The sequence below is a fragment of the Megascapheus bottae genome, chromosome 19 (genome assembly GCF_031878675.1).
Source record: "Megascapheus bottae isolate mThoBot1 chromosome 19, mThoBot2.hap1, whole genome shotgun sequence".
Classification (NCBI taxonomy): domain Eukaryota; kingdom Metazoa; phylum Chordata; class Mammalia; order Rodentia; family Geomyidae; genus Megascapheus; species Megascapheus bottae.
The window spans coordinates 3,282,419-3,303,571 of NC_143527.1; the positions used below are offsets into that span (position 1 = coordinate 3,282,419).

Sequence of the window (21,153 nt, forward strand, 5' to 3'; positions counted from 1 at the left end):
ATAAATGTTATATAGCTACCATTAAAGTATTAGATTACTTTTACCTTAAAAGTCTTTTGTCGGTCAGGAATTTGGCCTAGTGGTAGAGTGCTTGCCTAACATGCATGAAGACCCAGGTTCGATTCCTTGGTACCTCATACATAGAAAAAGCCAGAAGTGGTGCTGTGGCTCAAATGGTAGAGCTGTAGCCTTGAGAAAGCCCAAGAACAGTGCTCAGGCCCTGAGTTCAAAGCCCCAGGACTGGTGCAAAAAAAAAAAAATCTTTTTTCTTCTATCTGTCTCTGCCTTCTTCTTCTTCTTTTTTTTTTTTTGCCAGTCCTGGGCTTGAGCTCAGGGCCTGAGCACTGTCCTTGGACTTTCTCAAGGCTAGAGCTCTACCACTTGAACCTCAGCACCACTTCTGGCTTTTTCTATGTATGTGGTACCGAGGAATCGAACCCGGGTCTTCATGCATGCTAGGCAAGCACTTTAACCACTAGGCCAAACTCCCGGCCCTGTCTCTGCCTTCTTATACTATATGTGAGACTACAGAGACTCTTTCCTTATAGCCCTGTACATCCCCCTCATTAATGGTCTAAAATATGAGACTGTCTTGATTTTTAAACTTTAAATAAATATTTAATCATTTCTTAAAGAGAACTCACAAAGTCATTCCTGTTAGTTAGGGCTACCACATTTCAACTTATCCCTTCTTCCTATTCAGAAGTCTTTTAATCAATTCTTCCTAGTACCTCTTTACATTTTACATAAAGGGTTTAAAAATACCATCTGGTATCTTCCTCCTCTACCCTTATTCTTGGGATATGTTAAGGAAAATCATCACTCTGTTGTGCTTCCTGATCTTCTTTTGCTGTTACATCTTCATGGAATCACAAGCTCTTTATATTCTTGTGTTTTTCTCTATTTCTCTGAAACAGAAGAAAAAAGTCTTACCTCTTTCCAAAATGAACTTTCCTTTTTTTTTTTTTTTTTTTTTTTTTTTTTTTTTTGTTGTGTGGCTTGAATTCTGGGCCTGGGCCCTGTCCCTGAGCTCTGCAGATCAAGGCTACCGCCCTACCCCTTGAGCAACTTTCGGTTTTCTAGTGGTTAATTGGAGATAAGAGTCTCAGACTGGCTTTGAACTCTTGGAACTGAGATCCTCAGATCTCAGTCTCCTGAGTAACTAGGATTATAGAGTGAGTCACCACGCTCTACTTAATTTGTTTTTCTAAATATATCTACTTAATCTCTGCTGTGGGACCTTTATTTAGTCATTTGTTCTTTACTTTTTTCACCATCTCAAATCTTTTTCCATCATTCATAAAAATTATTTTACAAAATACCCCAACTTCTGAATTAGGCAATTTTTAAGTTGAATGCTATGAAACACTGGATAACTCACAATGGCTTAGCAAGAGGAGATCATGTTGTTAAGTATTCTTAGTTCAAGTACATGATACAGTCTCATTCTTGTCATGACATTGGACATGTAGATGTTTCCTTCTCTCTTCTCTTTCCTCCCTACCCCTCCCCTCTCGTGTGTGTGTGTGTGTGTGTGTGTGTGTGTGTGTGTGTGTGTGTGTGTGTGTGTGTTGGTTGTGGGGCTTGAACTCTGGGTTTGGGTGCTGTCCCTGAGCTCTTTAGCTCAAGGCTGGCATTCTACTACTTTGAGCCACAGCACCACTTCTGGTTTTCTGGTGGTTAATTGGAGCTAAGTCTCACAGACTTTCATTCCCAGGCTGGCTTTGAACTTCAATCCTCAGCTCTCAGCTTCCTCAGTAGTTAGGATTACAGGCATGAGCCACTGGTACCTAGCTAACATGTTTCTTTTTTATTTCTTGTTATGGTTCTGTTTGGTATACCTTTTTCAGTAAGGTTCGAGCTTTCATTTCAGCATTATTTACCATACCTAAGATTTGGAATCAACTCAGATGATCCTCAGAGTATAAACTGATAAAGAAAATGTGGTATATATACATAATGAAGTTCTATGCTTCCATCAGAAAGAGTGACATTCATAAGGACATGGAAAGAGTTGGGAAAAAATTAGGTTTCCCTCAATATGCCTATAAATCTACAAGTTAATCCAATGGGTAGTAAAAGACAAATACTTACACTTGGACATGATTAATTAAACAGAACTCTAAGCATTCATACAGTGAGAACAAAGAGGATATTCTGAGGAGATCATAATGGCTCAATTGCTATGTGCATATAATCATGTAAGATGATGCTTATCAAAATGAACTCCAAGAAATGGAAGCAAGAGGTTTTTTAAAATTGTACCATTTGAATTTATTCTCTCTCCCTCTCTTCCCCCCCTCCCTCTCTCTCCCTGTTGTCACTGCTTTTGAATTCTGTACCTTTATCATTATAAAAGCACTGTTGTTCAAGTAGTAGAGTGCTTGCCTTTAGGTTCAGGCCGAGTGCTCAAGTGCAAGCCCCGGGACTAGCAAAAAAAAAAAAAATTATCTAATTGGGGAAGAGATGGGGAACCACAGAAATGTGGAGCATAGGGTGAAGCAATTCAGTGGTGGTAGTTACTAGAGGTTATGTTGGAAGTGAACTTTTACAACTTGGTAGGTGTACGGGTATTTGGAGGGGAAAAAGTGCGAGAAAATGAGGGATGGGGTAATGCTGTTCAGAAAGAAATGTCCTCATTACCTGACTTATGTAACTGTAACCCCTCTGTACATCACCTTTACCATGAAATTTTAATTAAAAAAAAGACAAGCTTTTCTTGTGTGAGGTCACTCTCTGCCTTAGTTCTGAGGCTCCACATCTGAGGGGATAGATATCCCTTCAAGAGTTTCATTGTATTTCCTTGGGACTGGTTGGGCCATGAATTTATCTCTGACACAGTGGATAGCTGGGTGAAAAGTGGGCTTAATAAGCAAGCCTAGCTTCTTCCACCGGATATATACCAGCCTGACCTGCTGTGTTACTATCAGAGATACTGGGATACCCTTAACAAAAGAAGCAGAACAAGTGTCAAAGAATGCAAAACTAGTATTTGTATATTTTCACCTATGCTTCCAAGGAAGGACTTGTTCATAGGCAAAGAAAATAGAATTGAGTCTTGGAAGATGCCAGTCTGAACATTTCCTTGAAGGCTGACGATGTTAATCACTTTTTATTGTATCTATTGGCCATTTGTATATTATTTTTTGGAAATATTTCCTGAATCCTTTTGATTGAGGATATAAAAGGATATATCTGTAAACTTACAAAGATCCTTTTATATATGTGAATTATATATATTATATGTATAACTCATATACAATTTTATTTGATAAAATCTGATTTATCAGTTTATTTCCTGTTTATTGTTTACTCCTATCTAATAGTCTTTTCCTTCCTGGTTGCAAAATATTCTCAGTTGTTTCTTCTAGCAGTTTTAGAGTTTTAGCTTTTTCTTTTAAGTCTTTGACTTAAAAGCAGTTAATTTGTGTACAGCACAAGGTAAGAGCTGAGGTGTTTATTTTCATGCTGTACAGTTCTTTGTGTACTATTTGCTAAAAAGACTTTCTTTTGTGATTGGATTACTTTGTTTTCTCTCAAATATCAGTTGCTTGAAAGAGTATAGGTCTGTTTCTGAACTTGTCTATTCTATTGATGTATTATATATCCTTAGAAGCAGTACCACAGTGTAATGTTTCGAAGTCAGCTTTTCCCTTTTCAAGATTGCTTTGGTTATATTAGATCTTAGTATTTTCACGTGACATTTAGAGTCATCTCATGAATTTTTATTATTTATAAATTTAAATGACTAATCTATTAAAATGCCTGCTGGGATTATGATAGTGATGACATTAAGTCTATAAGTAAATTCAGATAAATAGACATCTTAACAGTATTGAGAATTCCACTCCATGAACATAGGTCTCTTTTCTGCCTGACAGTGGACCTTGCTCTTTACATAGAGTGTCATTATTGAAATAAAGCATGAAAGTGTTTCAGTACATTTAGCCTGACAAGTATCATGAGTTACCCTGGAAGGTTTAATCTTTATTATTGGTTCCATTGGTCTTCACAAAGCCTTACAAAGTACTTTCTATTTATATTCCTGGTTTGCTCAGTTTGGAACTTGACTGTGGTTACACAGCTAGCAAATATCTGGGCAGAATTTTTTTTATTGTAATTGTAATTAATAGAAGGGTTACATTATATTCACCAGAAGGTGCATTACTTCACAAACATTGATACCCTTTCCCTTGTCCTGGTCCCCATTTCCCTCCCCCCACCCCTGCCCCTCATCTTGTTTTTCCCCCTTTCCTATCCTATTTCAAATAACCAAATAAGCATATATCAATATATTAGATAACAAGGTGAAATACTGTAACAATTTGAGATAACCAAGGGACAGTCAAAGAGATGAGAGATAACATAGTACAATCACTCATATGGCTTTTGTTTCCATATCCTAGACGTCCTTTCATTTAGTGTCATCCTATATGGCCTTGTGTATCTAGGTTTTGCTCTATTGTAAATCTCTGCTAGGAGAGTCCAAGGTTTCTACTGATTATGACAAATGAGGGAAACCAGTGAGCTATGTTCCTCTGAGTCTGGCTTACTTCACTTAATGTGATTTTTTTCTAAGTCTTTCCATTTCCTTACAAATGGGGCGATGCCATTCTTTGACAGCAGCATAGAATTCCATTGTGTATAAATACCACATTTTGTTGATCCACTCATCAACTGAGGGACATCTGGGTTGGTTCCATATCTTTGCTATGGTAAATAGTGCTGCAGTGAACATCATTGTGCTAGTGGCTTTAGTATGTCCTTGTTTCTGGACGATTGGATAAATGCCAAGTAATGGAATTGTTGTGTCATAGGGGAGCTCTATGTTTAGTCTTTTTTTTTTTTTAAAGTCTTTATTTTCCTATCATTTCTTTTTTTTTTTTTCCCAGTCCTGGGCTTGAGCTCAGGGCCTGAGCACTGTCCTTGGATTTTCTCAAGGCTAGAGCTCTACCACTTGAGCCTCAGCACCACTTCTGGCTTTTTTCTATGTATGTGGTACTGTGGAGTCGAACCCGGGTCTTTGTGCATGCTAGGCAAGCACTTTAACCACTAAGCCAAACTCCAGGCCTATGTTTAGTCTTTTGAGGAACTGCCATACTGCTTTCCATAGTGGTTGAATGAGTTTGCACTTCCACTAACAGTGTAGTAGTGATCCCTCCTAGCCACATCCCCTCCAGCATCTGTTGTTATTAGATTTCTTGATCATGGCCATTCAGACAGGAGTCAGGTGGAATCTTAAAGTTGTTTTGATTTGCATTTCTTTTATGGCCAGAGATGTCGAGCATTTCTTCATGTGTCTATAGGCCATTCTTATTTCTTCTTCAGAGAAGACTCTCTAAGTCTTTAAAAGCTCATGTTTTTGAGTGTATTGTCATAGAAGCCATAATGCTGATCCTCAAATTGTATTTTACTGTATTTTGAGAATGGTCTTCTGAACTGACAAGGTTAGCATGTAAGGTTAGTACCTTCAACAGCAGAATTTATTCTGAGAAGTTTAAGAGCACAGGAGTGTAGTAAGAATATATTGGCTCCATTTTTTTTTTTTTCATTTACTTGTCTGCTTCATGGTAAGGCTTCTTTTCTGGAAGCATTACCGTATAACTCCAGGGTACACTCTACAGTTCCACCCCCATCTGTCAAAGAGTACTGTTTCTTTGTTACTATATTTGTCAGAGGATGACCTTTCTCATTCACCACACACTTAGGATGCCAAGTATCCAGGGGCATGTTTGTCTTGTTGAAAGCACTCTGGCTGCTCTACAGTGGCAGAATATCTGCTAATAATAAAACAGCTGATTTTGCGCCCTACAAGGGTCTCACATTTACTAGCGCAGGGAGTTGGCATTGCTCTTATCCATCACAAGAAGCCTGGAAAGCAACTGTGTGTACCATGTGGACTGGTGCCTCCTCCGTGATGGGTGGGTTGCTAGTGTCCTTTGGTACACTTCCGAGAGGAACAGGGTTTGGTGAGTGTTTGCATGGGTGAAGATGTTTATTTTCTGGGCTCCTTCCTTTAGCTTTTCTTGCCCATCTATTCTCCAGTCCTTCCTTTCTTGGGGTGCCATTCATTGCTTTGTCTTTTTTGGTTTCCTCTTTTCCTTAACCATCCTACATATGCTTTCTTGTTAAGCTCAGTATTTCTGATTTTTCATTTCTATGAATATTGGCTTGACCAAGTAAGATGATTTAGATATAGAGGGACCCCAAAAGTGCATATTAAAAGTCTTGGTCCTCACCTTGGCCCTGTTGGAAGCTGGTAGGGCCTTTAGGAGGATAGCCTAGTAGAAGGTCATCAAGCCCTGAGATAGGCATCTTGTTCTGCCTTGCCAGAATGAAGCTAGGAGGTGCAGACAGCATGGTCTTTAACATTCAGCACTGTGAGCCAAGTGACCCTCTCATCATTACAATGGGATTATTTCAGGAATTGAGTACAATAATGGAGCTTTTATCTTTCTAGTAGTTTCATGGTATGTATCCAAGTTCACCCCCACCATCCTCCCTTGACTTAGCCCTTGACCCCACTTCCTCAGGGCATGTCCCTTTTTCCTACCTCTGAGACATGGGGTTGCACTGCTGTGGCCTCATGCTAGTATGTAGGATGAGCTGTGTTGAGGTAGCACAAAGACTCCCTGTGGAGTGGCTAGCTTGAAGACTGAAGATTTGATATTCTCAATTGGAATGTGGTCATTAAAATAACCTTAGTTCCTTTCAGGGTGCATTGAAGATGGTTATGTGAAGGTCATTGTGATCAATTTTAAGAACAATAGAGAACATCTACCTCTCATTGGAAAAGTTGGCCTTGTTTGGAGAACTAATGTTTTTGATGGCTTTATAGAGGTAAGAAGAACTTTTTATTTTTCTTCAGATAACCTAATTTATGTATAATAGAAAAAGTATCTGTTGATGTATATATATAATGCTTTAAAGTGTTAGGTTTATTCTACTTTCTTTGGATTTTATGTTTCTTACCAGAGAGCTTATTGAGAACCGTTGCTCTTGCGGTGGGGTAGAACTGGTATGTACACTGCAGCAGTTTCTGAATAGGATTGACTGCAACCTTTGTCCCTTATGTCTTGTAAAAAAGGGGAGCTGAAACTCGGACGAGGCAAGTAGCATTTGCAAAGAGACATTCTTTATACCAATATAAGGTGTATTATCGTTATGAGTTCTTGATTCTGATTATAGGTATTTTCTTTAGAGTTAAATAAAAAAAAAATAGTCCCATAAAGGGTAGAGTTAGTTTAATGTCTGGAATTGTCAGGGAGGGAGGGAAGAGAAGAGGGTAGGGAAAGATCTCACGTAGTTCCCTTTTTTTTTTTTTTCGATCATGGGACTTGAACTCTGGACCTGGGCATTGTCCCTGAGTTCTTGAGCTCAAGGTAACCACCCTACCCTTTGAGCCACACCGCCACTTCCAGTTTTCTGGTGGTTATTGGAGATTTGAATCTCATGGTCTTTAGTGCTGGGGTTGACTTTGAACCTCAATCCTCAGATCTCAGCCCCTGAGTATCTAGGATTACAGGCGTGAGCCACTGCACCCAGCATGTAATTCCCTTTCTTGTGTGACTTTATACCCTTACTGTCCTGCATCTCATTATTCTGCATTTGATGAGATGAATAGGAATTCTTCATCGCCTGTGACTGCTGTTCCTCCTGTGCCAAGTTAGCTGTACCCTATAGGTCTGTGTTGTGCCAGCACCTTGGTGCTGTTAATGGTGGATACTACTTCTCTTGAGCAGTGCTGTCATAGAGAACTAGAATTATCTCCCCAGACACTTCGTGTTTTATTCCTGCTGTTTGTCTATAAACCAATGTGTAAGTTTTGGAAAAATTATGTTTATCATACACAAAAGATAATTGTTTCATATTTTTAAGAATGCAGACTTATTTTCTTTTCTAGAAAGATGGGCTTACAGTGAAAATATAGTCTAAAAAACATTGAAAGCGCAACAGACAAATTAAGAGAGGCAAGATGACAAATGGTCAGGATTATCTTTTTCCATTTAATTTTATGTTTTCTGATAGTTTAGAGTAAGGTGAAAGCAGTTACTTAGTTATCTCTACAAGGAAAAAGGAAAGTGTAGGAATTATTCCAAGGAACAAAGCTTTATCCAAGCTCAGTTACTGAAAACAAAGTCCTCATGTGTAAAGGTACACTAAATACAAATGTAGGGTTAATTTCTCAGCAGCCCTCTCAGAGTCTGAATGTACTGCTTCAAATCTAAACCCTGCAAGATGCTCCAGGCAGTGCCTCTGCAGGCTGTTAATGTGGTTTGACTCAGGATCTGAAGAGGAGATTCTGGGTTCTTGAAGTAGAAAATTTATGGCCTGATCCTCAGAAGTTTGGGAGAAAGAGTGAGTAATATAGCACAAGTCTGCCCTCAGCACTACTTCAGCTTGGGTAAGAGGTGAGTGGTTGATCTGCATTTGCCATGTATGTATAGAACTAGTGTTATTAAAACTAGTCTAATCTTGGAGTTCCAGGTGAGTATCATGTCATTGTTTATATCCTCCGTATTTCCCCTGAGGAATCTGATTACCCTAAGACAGTAATCAATAAAATACATTTTCTTTTTGGAAGTACTGGGATTTTGAATTTAGGGCCTCATAGTAGTAGTAGGTGTTGTACTACTTGAGCCATGTCCTTTGCCTGATAAAATACATTTTGCTTTCAAGGAGTTACACACCTTTTTTAAAATATATATATAAACAAGCAAGGGCATAAGATAGAAAAAGTTTCTTAAGTATAGAACAACTGAAAGCAGACATAAACACTGTGTCCCCTGGATATTGTAGATAGTACTTACAGTGACCATTTGAGCAAAGGCTGATAAGAAAAGTGTGTCAACCAAATCTGATTTTGATCCCAAGGTACAACAAATGGTAAAGAAATAGTAAAGCAATGTTAATGTTGGAGGCAGTGCCTTGTTGCATTGGTTTATTTGAAGCAGCACATGAGTCTTCCTGCCTCTGATCGTCTGGACTTCACTGATCCGTAAGAAGGTTCCTTCCTGCAGTTTGGTATATGCAGGCTGCCGTGCATGCTGGCTTGGTAGTAATGCAGATGAGAAGTCTGTTGAGCTGGAGTTGTAGTGTCTAGTTTCACAGTCCAAATGTCCATGTGGTAAATGATCCAACTTAAAAACTGGGAATTATATTATTTGTGCATGGTAGTTTTTTTTTGTTTTTTTTTTTTTTGTTTGTTTGTTTGCCAGTCCTGGAGCTTGAACTCAGGGCCTGAGCACCATTCTTGCTTTCTCAAGGCTAGAGCTCTGCCACTTGAGCCACAGCACCATTTCCAGCTTTTGTCTGTGTATGTGGTACAGAGGAATTGAACCCGTACCTAGGCAAGCACTGTACCACTAGGCTAAACTCCCTGACCAAATGTGGTGGGTTTTTTTTTCCAGTCACTTTTTTTTATTGAAGAATTTATTAACATTGATTTTTATATAATATTTCAAATGAAATATTTAACAAACAAGTATTCAAGAAGGGAATCTCTGTATACAATCACTGGCACTTAGATTTTAGAACATAATCAAAATTAGGCTAAGGGTTTGTATATCATAGATACGTATTAATCTATGTAATAAAACATGTCTATAGAGTCATAAATTTTTATGTCTATGTAGTTGTGTTTATAGTTCCAGTACCATGTCTATAGCATTGGGTATGCAAATATTGAGTCCTCGCTCTTATACTGTTTGGATCTATTAGCCACATATTAAGGATCCCATGTGCCTTTTGTTCCTTTGGTCTTGACTTGTCTCACTCAACATGATTGGCTCTAGATTCATCCACTTCCCTGTGAATGCCATTATTTTATCTTGTCTGTTGGCTATGTAGAATTCCACTGTATATATATATACCACATTTTCTGTATCCATTCATCTGCAGTAGGGCATCTGGATTGTTTCCATCGCCTGGCTATTGTGAATAGTGCAGAGATAAACATAGCTGAGCAAGTGTCCTTATCATATCCTGGGTTATGATGTTCAGGATAGATGCCCAGAAGTGGTATGGTGGGATCATAGAGAAAGGTCAATTTTCAGTTCTTTAAGAAACCTCCACACTGCTTTCCAGAGTGGGTGAACTTGCTTACAATCCCCTCCCCCCAGCATTTGTCATGGTCTGAGTTCAAAATCTTGGCCATTCTTATTGGGATAAGGTGGTATCTTAGTTTTGTTTTTATTTGCATTTCCACTATGACCATAGGTGATGAGCATTTTCTCATATGCTTTTCTACCATTTTAACCCCTTCTTTTAATAAGTCTCTCTTTAGTTCCCTTGCGCATTTAGTGAATGGCTTGTTGGGTTTGGGGGGGATTAGTTTCTTGAGTTCCCTATAAATACTGGATATTAAGCATTTGTCTGATGTATTATTGGTAAGTATCTTTTCCCAGTTGGTTGGCTGTCTTTCCACTTTAGTAGCTATGCTTTTATCTGTGCAGAAACTTTATTTTTAGCTAGTCCCATTTATCGAGTCTCTCTCCAATCTGTTGTGACGCTGGGATTCTGTTCAGGAATCTTTTGCCTGTGACTATGAGTTCCATTGTCTCTCCAACTTTATTGTGTAGCAGTTTCAAGGTTTCTGGCCTGACATTGAGGTCTTTGATCCATTCTGAGTTAATGGTTGTGCATGGCGAAAGGCTAGGGTCAATTTTTAGTTTTCTGCATGTGGCTGCCCAGTGTTGCCAGCACCAATAATTGAATAGGCTGTGTTTGTTCCACTGTATATCTTTGGCTCCTTTGTCAAATACAAGTTGACTATAGGTATGTGGTTCTATTTCTGGATTTTCTGTTCTGTTCCATTGATCTTCTGGTCTGTTTTTATGCCAGTACCATGTGGTTTTTGTTATTATGGCTCTATAGTAGAGTTTGAAGTGTGGTATTATAATATCCTGCATTGCTCTTTTTGCCTAGAATTGTTTTGGCTATTCTAGGTCTTTTCTTGTTTCATATGAACCTTTGGATTGTATCTTCTATTTCAGTAAAGAATGTCTTTGGGATTTTGATGGGAATTGCATTGAATTTCTATATCAATTTTGGCATTATGGCCATTTTCACTATATTGGTTCTCTCTACTCATGAACATGGGCTGTCTTTCCATTTCCTGGTGTCCTCTTTAATTTCTTTTGTTAGGAATTAACTAAAGATATAAAGGAATTATTTAATAAAATACTTAGGCTTTTATAGTTTTCATCTTTTGGGGGCTATTGCAAATGGGATCCTTTTTTTTTTTGATTTGGCTTTCTGTTTGTGTATTTTTAGCGTACAAGAAGGCTACTGATTTTGCAGGTTAATTTTGTATCCTGCCCCTTTGCTAAAGTGGTTTATTAATTCTAGGAGTTTGGGAGTGGAGCTTATTGGGTCACTCAGGTAGAGGATCGTGTCATCTGTGAATAGGGATAGTGTGATCTCTTCTTTCCCTATGTAGATCCCTTTGATGTCCTCTTGCCTTATTGCGCTGGCTAAAGGTTCCAGCACTATATTGAAGAGAAGTGGAGAGAGTGGGCATCCCTGTCTAGTTCCTGATTTTAAAGTGAATGGTTCCAGTCTTTCTCCATTTAGTATTATACTGGCTGTAGGTTTGTCATATATGGCTTTAATTATTTTAAGGAATGTACCTTTTATTCCTATTTTTTTTCTAGTGCATTCAACATGAATGGATGTTGTATTTTGTCAGATGCCTTTTCCGCATCCAGAGAAATTATATGATTCTTATCCTTAGCTCTATTGGTATGATGTATTACATTAATTGATTTGTGAATGTTAAAATAGCCTTGCATTGTGGGATGAAGCCTACTTGATCGTAGTGTATAATTTTTAAAATTTGTTTTTGGATTCTGTTCGCTAGTATTTTATTGAGTTTTGCATCCATGTTCATTAGAGAGATAGGTCCGTAGTTCTCTTTTTTTGGGCGGGGGGTCTTTCCCTGGTTTGGGGATGAGTGTAATATTAGCTTCATAAAGTGAGTTTGGTATTGCTCCTTCTGCTTCTATTTCTCAGAAGAGTTTCAAGAGTATAGGTGGTACTTCATCTTTAAACGTCTTGTCGAATTCCTCAGTGAAACCGTCTGGGCTCTTTTTGATTGGCATTTCCCTGCTTGCTTCCGCTATTTCATTGTATGGAATTAGTTTGTTCTGTGGTGTTTTTTTCTTGCCAGTCCTGGCTTGAGCTCAGGGCCTGAGCACTGTCCTTGGACTTTCTCAAGGCTAGAACTCTACCACTTGAGCCTCAGCGCCATTTTTGGCTTTTTTCTATGTATGTGGTACTGAGGAATTGAACCCAGGTCTTCATGCGTGCTAGTCAAGCACTCTACCACTAGGCCAAACTCCCGGTCCCACTGTGGTGTTTTTTTGAAGTTAGGTTACAATATAAAATGCATTTGTTGGTGCACACAGGACAGTTTCTGTGTAGATGGGTGCCATGCTCTTTGCTGGCATCATTGACCATAAACCCTTCCCTTGAGTATCTGTTCTCCATTATATCTGGATATTCCATGGATATGTTTCTCCTGGTGATGCTTTTCTTTACATGTCTTTCTTTTGCATTTTTAATTTCATGGCTTGGCATTTTTGATGTTATTTTAATTTTGATGTTATCTGTATAGTGCTTGACATCAATTCTAATTTAAGTCAGATTTTTAGTATTGCTCTGTGGTGCTGCCTTATGCAGGAGGGCTTGAGTTCATCAGAGCTTGTTATAGGTGGATCATGGGTTCATTATGGGGAGGGAGTCGTACTCCTAAGAGAGACGCTTTGGCCATTTTTCTGGAGTGTGTGCTGCTGGTTGCATGTATGATTAAGGCAGGTGTGTTTTGATGTTGGAAAGGTAAGGGAGTGTGTTTCTGTCCTCTCTCTCTCTGTGGGAAGAGCCAGGAGCACCACTGCCATGGTCAGAACTTCCCACAGAGCTTGTTGTGCTTCTCTGGGGATTTTGCCCCCCTTCCTCTTGAGTCCCCAGACCTCAATCCCTTCCCAGGACATCTGGCACCTCCTCTCAGTGTCCCTGCAAATGATCTGCCCACAACAGGCCCTGCTGAGCTCTGAGGCTTCAGTGCTGCCCTGAAACTCCAGTGTGCTCAAGGGTGTTTAGATGAGTGTGAGTGCTAGTGACTAGAGACCCAGAAGTACTGACTGCAGTCTACTGATGACTAGGGTGAGTGCTAGTGCTACCATTCTAGATTTTGATGACACATGCAGCATTTCCAGCTGGGCTTCACATCGGATTACAGCTACCTGTAAAGGTAGGTGTTAACTAGCCATCTTATTCTAAGGCTTGTGAATCTGTGTCTGCTTTCAGAGGTGCCCTGTAGTGGATGTGACTCTCCTGGATGAAAACAGAAAGCCCTTTTGGTGCTTCAGTTCTCCCGTTTGCATGAGGCCTGCTGCCTGCCCTTCTGATGGCCCCACTTTCTTGGGACACACATACTATGTCGACTACAAGGATGAAGTAGGAAAAGTGCACGCAGAACTTGTATGGATTGAAGAAACTGAAGAATACTTCATTGTCAGCCTGGTCCTTTACCTCAGTGTAGCAAAAATAAACTATTGGTTTGGGACAAAATACTAAATGTTAGAAATAGGTAGCAAAGTATTATTTGTTAACTGTTTATTTTTTTACTATCAGGTTCGTTCCTTCATATTGAAAGTTAAAATAAAGCATATCTATGAAAAGTCTATTTAGTGCATTATTTTGCATTGGATATTATTAGTATTTATGGGTATTAGTATTTAAAATCAACAAATTAAGGGAAAATCATAATCATGTGTTCTAGTGAAAATTAATAGAAGATGAGAGGGAAGAAAGTTATCTACTTCTTTTTTTTCCATTGGTATAAAAAGAAAAAAGAAAAAGAAAAACTGGGTATGTGGCTGATGCCTGTAACCCTACTTCCTTGGAAGGCTGAGATCCAAAGGATGTGATTATCAAGTAGTCTGAAAAGAGTTTGTGAGACCCCCACCTTAGCCAAGGAACAGTTAGACACAGTGATGTGGTTTGTGCCTGTCATTATAGTTATGTGGAAATCTTTTGCTTAGCATGGGTGAGGTCCTGAGTTCAACCTCAGTAGTGACCCCTTGCAAGAAGGGAGTTTACCTAAACATGTGATCGTGTGTGTGTGTGTGCGCATGTGTGCGCACTCATGTGTATTCTATATGGATAAGGCTTTTTTCCCCCTTAAAGAAACCCAAATGCAAAGATATACCAAAATATCTTTTAGAACTGGGGCTATGTTCATAACATTCAGCAGCCACATGAGTATCTAAGGAGTAAAAAATCCCATGGTGAAATTGATGAGGACAGGTTTTCTGTGACATCAGAAGGAACAAAGTCTACTATAGTACATCAGCAGGGGTGGAGATGGGAGTTGTCTGTTGAACACTTCTTTTTTTTTTAGAATTAATACTTCATTGTCATTTATAATCAGATAGCAGTTGAATAGTCTCCATACTTCATACTTGTGTAAATTAAAAAAAAATTACAAGTTTTCAAACAGCTGACTGGTAAAGTTTTTTAGAAAATGTGATTACACTAATTCATTAATAGTGGCTTCGAGCTTTTCCTTATTAGCTCCAGAAAATTCTCCCATCTTCTCACCCTTTTAAAAAACTGGAAAGTTGGCATGCATTTGATTTCACAGTCTGCGGTCACATCCTGACAGTCATCCACACCAACTTCGAGGAACATCACGTTGGGATACTTTTCAGAGAGGGCATGAAAGAAAGGCTTGATCATTTTGCAAGGCCCACACCACGTGGCTGAGAAGTCAACTACTACAAGTTTATCTCTTGCAGCGTCCTTGCCCTCGATCTGCCTCACCATTTTGGCTGTGGTGGATTAGTTGGAAGGACTATAAGGAGAAATGGAAGTGAATCCAAGATGCGGGACCAAGCTCTGTTGAACACTTCTTGTAGAACTATTTCAGGAGAATTGCTTGGATTCAAATAGTGGTGACATACCTAAACACAAATTACTTTAGGGCATTTGGCTCTTAATTTTGTAGTGATTTTGCTTAGATTATATTTTTATCTCCATTTTAGAAATTATCCTGAGGGAGGGTTTATGTTTTTTTTTTTTTCCTATTCAGGCAATCAGAATTAACTTTGTCCCTTCCTTTCTTTCATACTTCTGTAGTTCAGTTCTCTGACGGTTTTTCCATTGTGAGGTATGGGCATGATAGTGTATGAGAATACAGAAGAAAAGGCCTGAGGATAGCAATAAAGGATCAGAACATATACTAGGTGCTCGCCCAAATAACTGTGAAAGTAAAAAGATTCCTACCACAGCCACCATCCTCCACCCCACTGTCCTTGAGCTCTTGCTCATGCTTTTGGGAAGAGAGCAATTGAAATCCAGATTAGACTTGGAAGGTACTGGGCGGCAGCACCCCAAGGCATCACCAAAGGGAAGCCGGAGAGCACCTGCCCTGGAGTGTGAGTTGGCAGAGGCTTTGTCTTAGCAGTGACTAGAGAGGGTAGGACAAGGAGTCCGAAGAGACGGTGACACCATGGAGCCAGGAGAGGAGGTGCCGTGGAGCTTGGTGTCATAGGAATGAACCTGGAATCCATTAAACCACATGTGAGGACGCTGGAACTCACTGGGGTACATTGCCCACAAAGTCCTGGAGTACCAGAAGAGCCCCATGAATGATAGGAATGAGTGGGGCTACAAGGCACTGCTGCCCCCACAGCCCCTTCCATTTTCCAAATACCTACGTGTATCAATTACCATGAGTTGTAGTGTGGTTTTTCCTCAGAGAATTTCATCCCAAGGACTCTGCCTCTGACATGCTTCACACAGCCTGTCTGTCCTCCAGCCTTGCTCGGTGGCCGTCACCTCAAAGTTTCCTGTGTATGTCCTGCCTTCCTTTTTCTTGGTCCATGCCCTGCTTCAGTGGTACACATTCCCTCGGGAGCTGCATTGGATCCATAGGTTTCTGGGAATGTCTGATGGAGGTTTTATCTTGGTACCGAATTGTAGCAGGTAAAGTAACTTCTCTAGAGACTGAATAACTTTTTCATTGGCAGCTGTCATCCTAGTATTATGATTTGTGTATATAATATCACTCTGCTTCCTCCTCCCTCTGTATACAATCTGCTTTCTCAGCTCTCTCTGGAAGCTTTTAGAATTTTTTTTCCTAGTATTTTGAAATATTAAGATGTCATGCTTTTGAATGAATCTTTGCTTTGATTATGGGCCATTTTTCTCTAAGAGTTATTATGTACTTGAGTTCTTTGATTCTTAATACCTAGTAGCGATTATACTGTTGTTCTTTCTGATAACTTTCATTAACAAACTGTCATTCTTAATTTTTTTTTCTTGATTTAGTACTGGGTTTGAACTCAGAGCATCACACTTGCTAGGTAAGCATGCTACTACTTGAGCCAGGCTCAACCTTTTTACTTAAATTCTTTTTTTTTTTCCAGTCCTGGGCTTGGGCTCAGGGCCTGAGCACTGTCCCTGGATTTTCCCAAGGCTAGGGCTCTACCACTTGAGCCACAGCACCACTTCTGGCTTTTTTCTATGTATGTGGTACCGAGGAATCGAACCCGGGTCTTCGTGCATGCTTGGCAAGCATTCTACCACTAGGCCAAACTCCTGGCCCCTTTACTTAAATTCTTTTTGAGATAGGGTCTCACTGTATGCTAGGGGCTGGCTTCAAATCTCAACTGTTGGGCCGGGAGTTTGGCCTAGTGGTTAAAGTGCTTGCCTAGCGTGCATGAAGGCCCGAGTTCGATTCCTCGATACCACATTCATAGAAAAAAGCCGGAAGTGGTGCTGAGGCTCCAGTGGTAGAGCTCTAGCCTTGAGAAAGTCCAAGGACAGTGCTCAGGCCCTGAGCTCAAGCCCAGGACTGGCAAAAAAAAAAAAAAAATCTCAACTGTCTTGTGAGTAGCAGGGACCATAAATGTGGACCACTATGCCTGGCTTTTGTTTTTTTTTTTTTAATTTTATTTTTTTTTATTGTAATTAGTAAAAGGGTTACATGATATTTGCCAGATAGAAGGTGCATTAATTCACATACATTGATACCCTTTCACATGTCTTGGTACCCGTTTCCCTCCCCCCCCACACCCCCCACCCGTCTTGGTTTTCCCCCCTTCCCTATCAAATTTCAAATATCCAAATACAAATAAGTTCAATATATCAGATAACAAAGTGAGATACTATACCAATATGAGATAACCAAGGGACAGCAAAGGAGATGAGAGACAACATAGTACATTAAGGACAACAATCATTCATTATATGGCTTTTGTTTCACTATCCTGGAGGTCCTTTCAATTAGCTTCACATTATATGTCCTTATGTATCAAGATTTTGCTCTATTGCAAATCTCTGCTAGGAGAGCCCAAGGTTTCTACTGATTATGACAAATGAGGGAAACCATTGAGCCTAAGTTCCTTTGAGTCTGGCTTACTTCACTTAATATGATTTTTTCTAAGTCTTTCCATTTCCTAACAAATGGGGCGATGTCATTCTTTCTGACAGCAGCATAGAATTCCATTGTGTACAAATACCACAACTTGTTGATCCACTCATCAACTGAGGGACATCTAGGTTGGTTCCATATCTTTGCTATGGTGAATAGTGCTGCAATGAACATGGTTGTGCTAGTGGGTTTAGTATGTCCTTGTTTCTGGATGGTTGGGTAAATGCCAAGTAGTGGAATTGCTGGGTCATAGGGGAGTTCTATGTTTAGCCTTTTGAGGCACTGCCACACTGCTTTCCATAGTGGTTGAACGAGTTTGCACTCCCACCAACAGTGTAGTAGTGATCCCTCCTGGCCACATCCCCTCCAGCATCTGTTGTCATTCGTTTTCCTGATCTTGGCCATTCTAGCTGGAGTGAGGTGGAATCTTAGAGTTGTTTTGATTTGCATTTCTTTTATGACCAGAGATGTTGAGCATTTCTTCATGTGTCTATAGGCCATTTTTGTTTCTTCTTCAGAGAAGACTCTCTTTAAGTTTTTGGCCCATCTTTTAATGGGATGGTTGTTACTTTGGAGGTTAGTTTTGGAGTGATTCAATTTTTTGAGTTGTTGATATATTTTAGATATGAGGCCTTTGTCCGTTGTTTGGTTGGTGAAGATCTTCTCCCACTCTGTAGGCTTCCTGATTAGTTTACTAGCTATGTCCTTTGCCATACAAAAGCTCTGCAGTTTAATGCAGTCCCACCAAGTTTTGATTGGTGTTATCACTCTTTCTTTTTGTGCAGTTACGGACTAGTCTAATTATTCACTGATAAGCGATTTATATCCAAAACAATAAGCCTCTCAATCCAATCTCTATTGTCTTTAAGTCCCTCTGAGCCTAGAGAATGATTAAACACCTAGATATACACTGTTGCTCAACAGCCATCAAGTGTAGATCCATGCAGTATAAGGGTTGAAAGAGGAGCAGAGGTCCAGAGATAGGGAAATAGAATGAGAGAGGTCAGGGGGTAAGTAGGTAGAGTATTTGAGTACAAAGTTTGGAAAGTGTTAGAATAAAACTTATGTGTTGCTGCGCGACTAGCTCTTAGCCCAACCAGTGGCCTCACAGTGGACCATGGGATGGATCTGCGAGCTTCCGTCTGAGCGCTGGCTTTTGTTTTGATATAGGGTTTTGCTAACTTTTTCCCAAGCTGTCTTCAAACTATAATCTTCCATTTTCTACCTCTTGAGAAATGAGAATTATAGGTCTACATCACCATATCCTGCCTTCTTCCCATTCCCCCAAAGCATCTGTACCTGTTTTTGAAGTTCAGTTTTTAAAGCAGGGGTTGGCAACATTTTTCTATAAATGGCCAGATACTAGTTTAGGCTCTATGGCCCATATGGTCCCTGCTGCAGCTCCGTCATTGTAGTGTGAAGTCAGCTATAGTGCAAGTGAACCCACAAATGCTTATTTACCAAAACAGGCAGCAGCTACATGTGGCCTTGAGGCCAGTATTTGCCAGTCCCTGCACAAAACCTTAGGCATACCTAAGGTTTCAAAGAGGACTACAATAATCATAGTTTGTGATAAGATTCATCATGGCTGCTAAAGGTTTGTGAGTGACAATGAATGATATAATCTCAAAGTTTGATGACATAGATACTTATTATAGAGGATTGAATATTAAGTTCACTGGGAAGGGAGGTGGAAGGAAAGAACCAGAGAATTGATTAAGTTAATCACAGTAGTATGCAAATGATTAATATTTCATCCTTTATACTTGTCTTCTGAAATGGGTACCCTTGCAGGAGGCAAGGGAGTGGGTCATATGGGAACAATTATAATCTCAGATGTGGTCTCAGATCAGAAAATGACTTGAAGCCGGGAGCAGTGGCTTACTCCTGTAATCCTAGCCACTCAGGAGGCTGAGATCTGAGGATCAAGGCTCAAAGTCAGCTGGACACAAAAGGACCTGAGACGCTTATCTCTCATTAACCTCTAGAAAATGGGAAGTGGTGCTTGGCTCCAGGCTAGAGCAGCTCAGGGACAATGCCCAGGCGGAGTTCAAGCCCCATGACCCACAAAAACCCCCAAATAAACTAGAAAATGACTTGAAAGGAGCAGTGACTTGAAAGTCAGTAGGTTGGACAACAGTATCATTCCAGTGTTAATTTTCTAGTTTTGATATCAAATGTGAAATGCTAACCTTTGGAAAATCGGAATGAAGCCCATATGGGAAATCTTTGCCATATTCTTACAACTAATTATTTTATTCTAAGGCAAAAAGTTAATACATAAACTGAAACTGTCCTCTTTCCTTCTGTTTGCCTTGATGATGGTTTTCTTGCTAGAGAAAATGAAGCTCTTTTGGAGCTGATCATATTGATCTAGTCTCCTTGACAGGCCACCAGAAGTAAAGAGCAGTATGCTCGTCATGGTTGTACCAAGTAAGTATCACATGGCATGGTATGTATTGTCATTACTCATACACATGCAATGCTCAGACAAGTCTTTTCTTTAAGCTGCAGGTTTCTTCGCTGGAAAATTCTCCATTCCCCTATAGTTGTGCAAGAATACCCAGCATAAAGGGGAAGGTTTGGGGAGTTACCGCCTGCAGGAGGTAAAGTTAAGCCAGGTCTCTTTGGTTTAGGACCAGCGTATTCAGATAGATTTGAACTTTGTTCTTTAAGCCAAAAGCTTTGATGTTTTTGCTTTGTTTTCATATATCAAGGCAGCACTTTCAAAGAATAAGAATAGAATGAGCAGGATATCAAATCTGTTTTTTTTCACTCCCCTTTAGCAAAAGCAGTTGAGCTTTCTCCAGCATGTTTGCTGTCTCACTATGTGATGCCCTTTGCCAGGCTAGGGTACAGTAGGAGACCCTCATCAGATTTTGCCCAGATGCTTGTACAATGTTCTTGAATTTCTCAGCCTCTAGAACTGTGTGCTAATTAACCTGTTTTTAATAAGTTACCCAGTGTCTGATATTTTGTTACAGGCACAGAAAACAAGCTAAGACACTATTTTGATATCGCATGTGTTGAAATTAAGTTGTCAGATACATGAAGTAAAAGCATTTGCTAATCATACTCCTTTGTCAAGAAGAAAGCCTTTGGTTTGCAGAGCAAGAGCAATGATTATGCTTGAGCATCCTACATACAAAGAGAGAATCACGAAGCAGCACTTGTTATGGTGAATCAATTCAATAAGAGTAACAGGTGCAAGTACTTAATTATGCTGTTGGCAAAGAAAACAAGTTTGAGTTGCACACAGAAAATCATTTCTACCCTAGTATAGGATCAGAGACATATTTTATTTCAATATATTCAGATGCAGAAACCTCCTCTAGTTTGAAATCAGTTCATTGCTTCTCAGCCTTTTGGCAAAGATAAGTATAAAATCAAGTCAAAGATCTGATCGGCCTTTATAAGGATGACTTTTTTTTTTAATATAAGACTGTCTTTATTCACAGATGCCACAAGCTCATATATAGAAAGTCCTAAGAATTGTATGAAACAGTATAACTACTACTAAAACTAATAGTTGGGTTTAGCTTAGTTACAGAGCCTAGAAATAAACAGAAATTAATTGCAGTCACATAGACATACATTCAATTGCTCTTCTATATAATAGCGAGATACAATATTTTTTTGAAAAGCTCCATTCACAGTAATAGATAAAATAACAATTTAGGAATAAATTTAACAAAAAATTTCAAGCAAAGCAA

The 21,153-nt window shown here is 39.5% G+C and overlaps 1 protein-coding gene and 1 pseudogene across 1 annotated transcript in view; one reads left to right on the forward strand and one right to left on the reverse strand.

Annotated features, from left to right (window-relative positions):
* Positions 1 to 13,685, forward strand: part of Fbxo15 (F-box protein 15) — a 35,368-nt gene extending 21,683 nt beyond the window's left edge. The window contains exons 9-10 of the mRNA XM_090352965.1: positions 6,716 to 6,840; positions 13,309 to 13,685. Coding sequence (XP_090209091.1) covers positions 6,716 to 6,840; positions 13,309 to 13,578 — 395 coding nt within the window. The 3' untranslated portion in view covers positions 13,579 to 13,685. The remainder of the gene's footprint in view (positions 1 to 6,715; positions 6,841 to 13,308) is intronic.
* An 848-nt stretch (positions 13,686 to 14,533) lies between these two features.
* LOC150049557 (thioredoxin pseudogene) lies at positions 14,534 to 14,829 on the reverse strand (annotated as a pseudogene).
* Between the last annotated feature and the right edge of the window lie 6,324 nt (positions 14,830 to 21,153).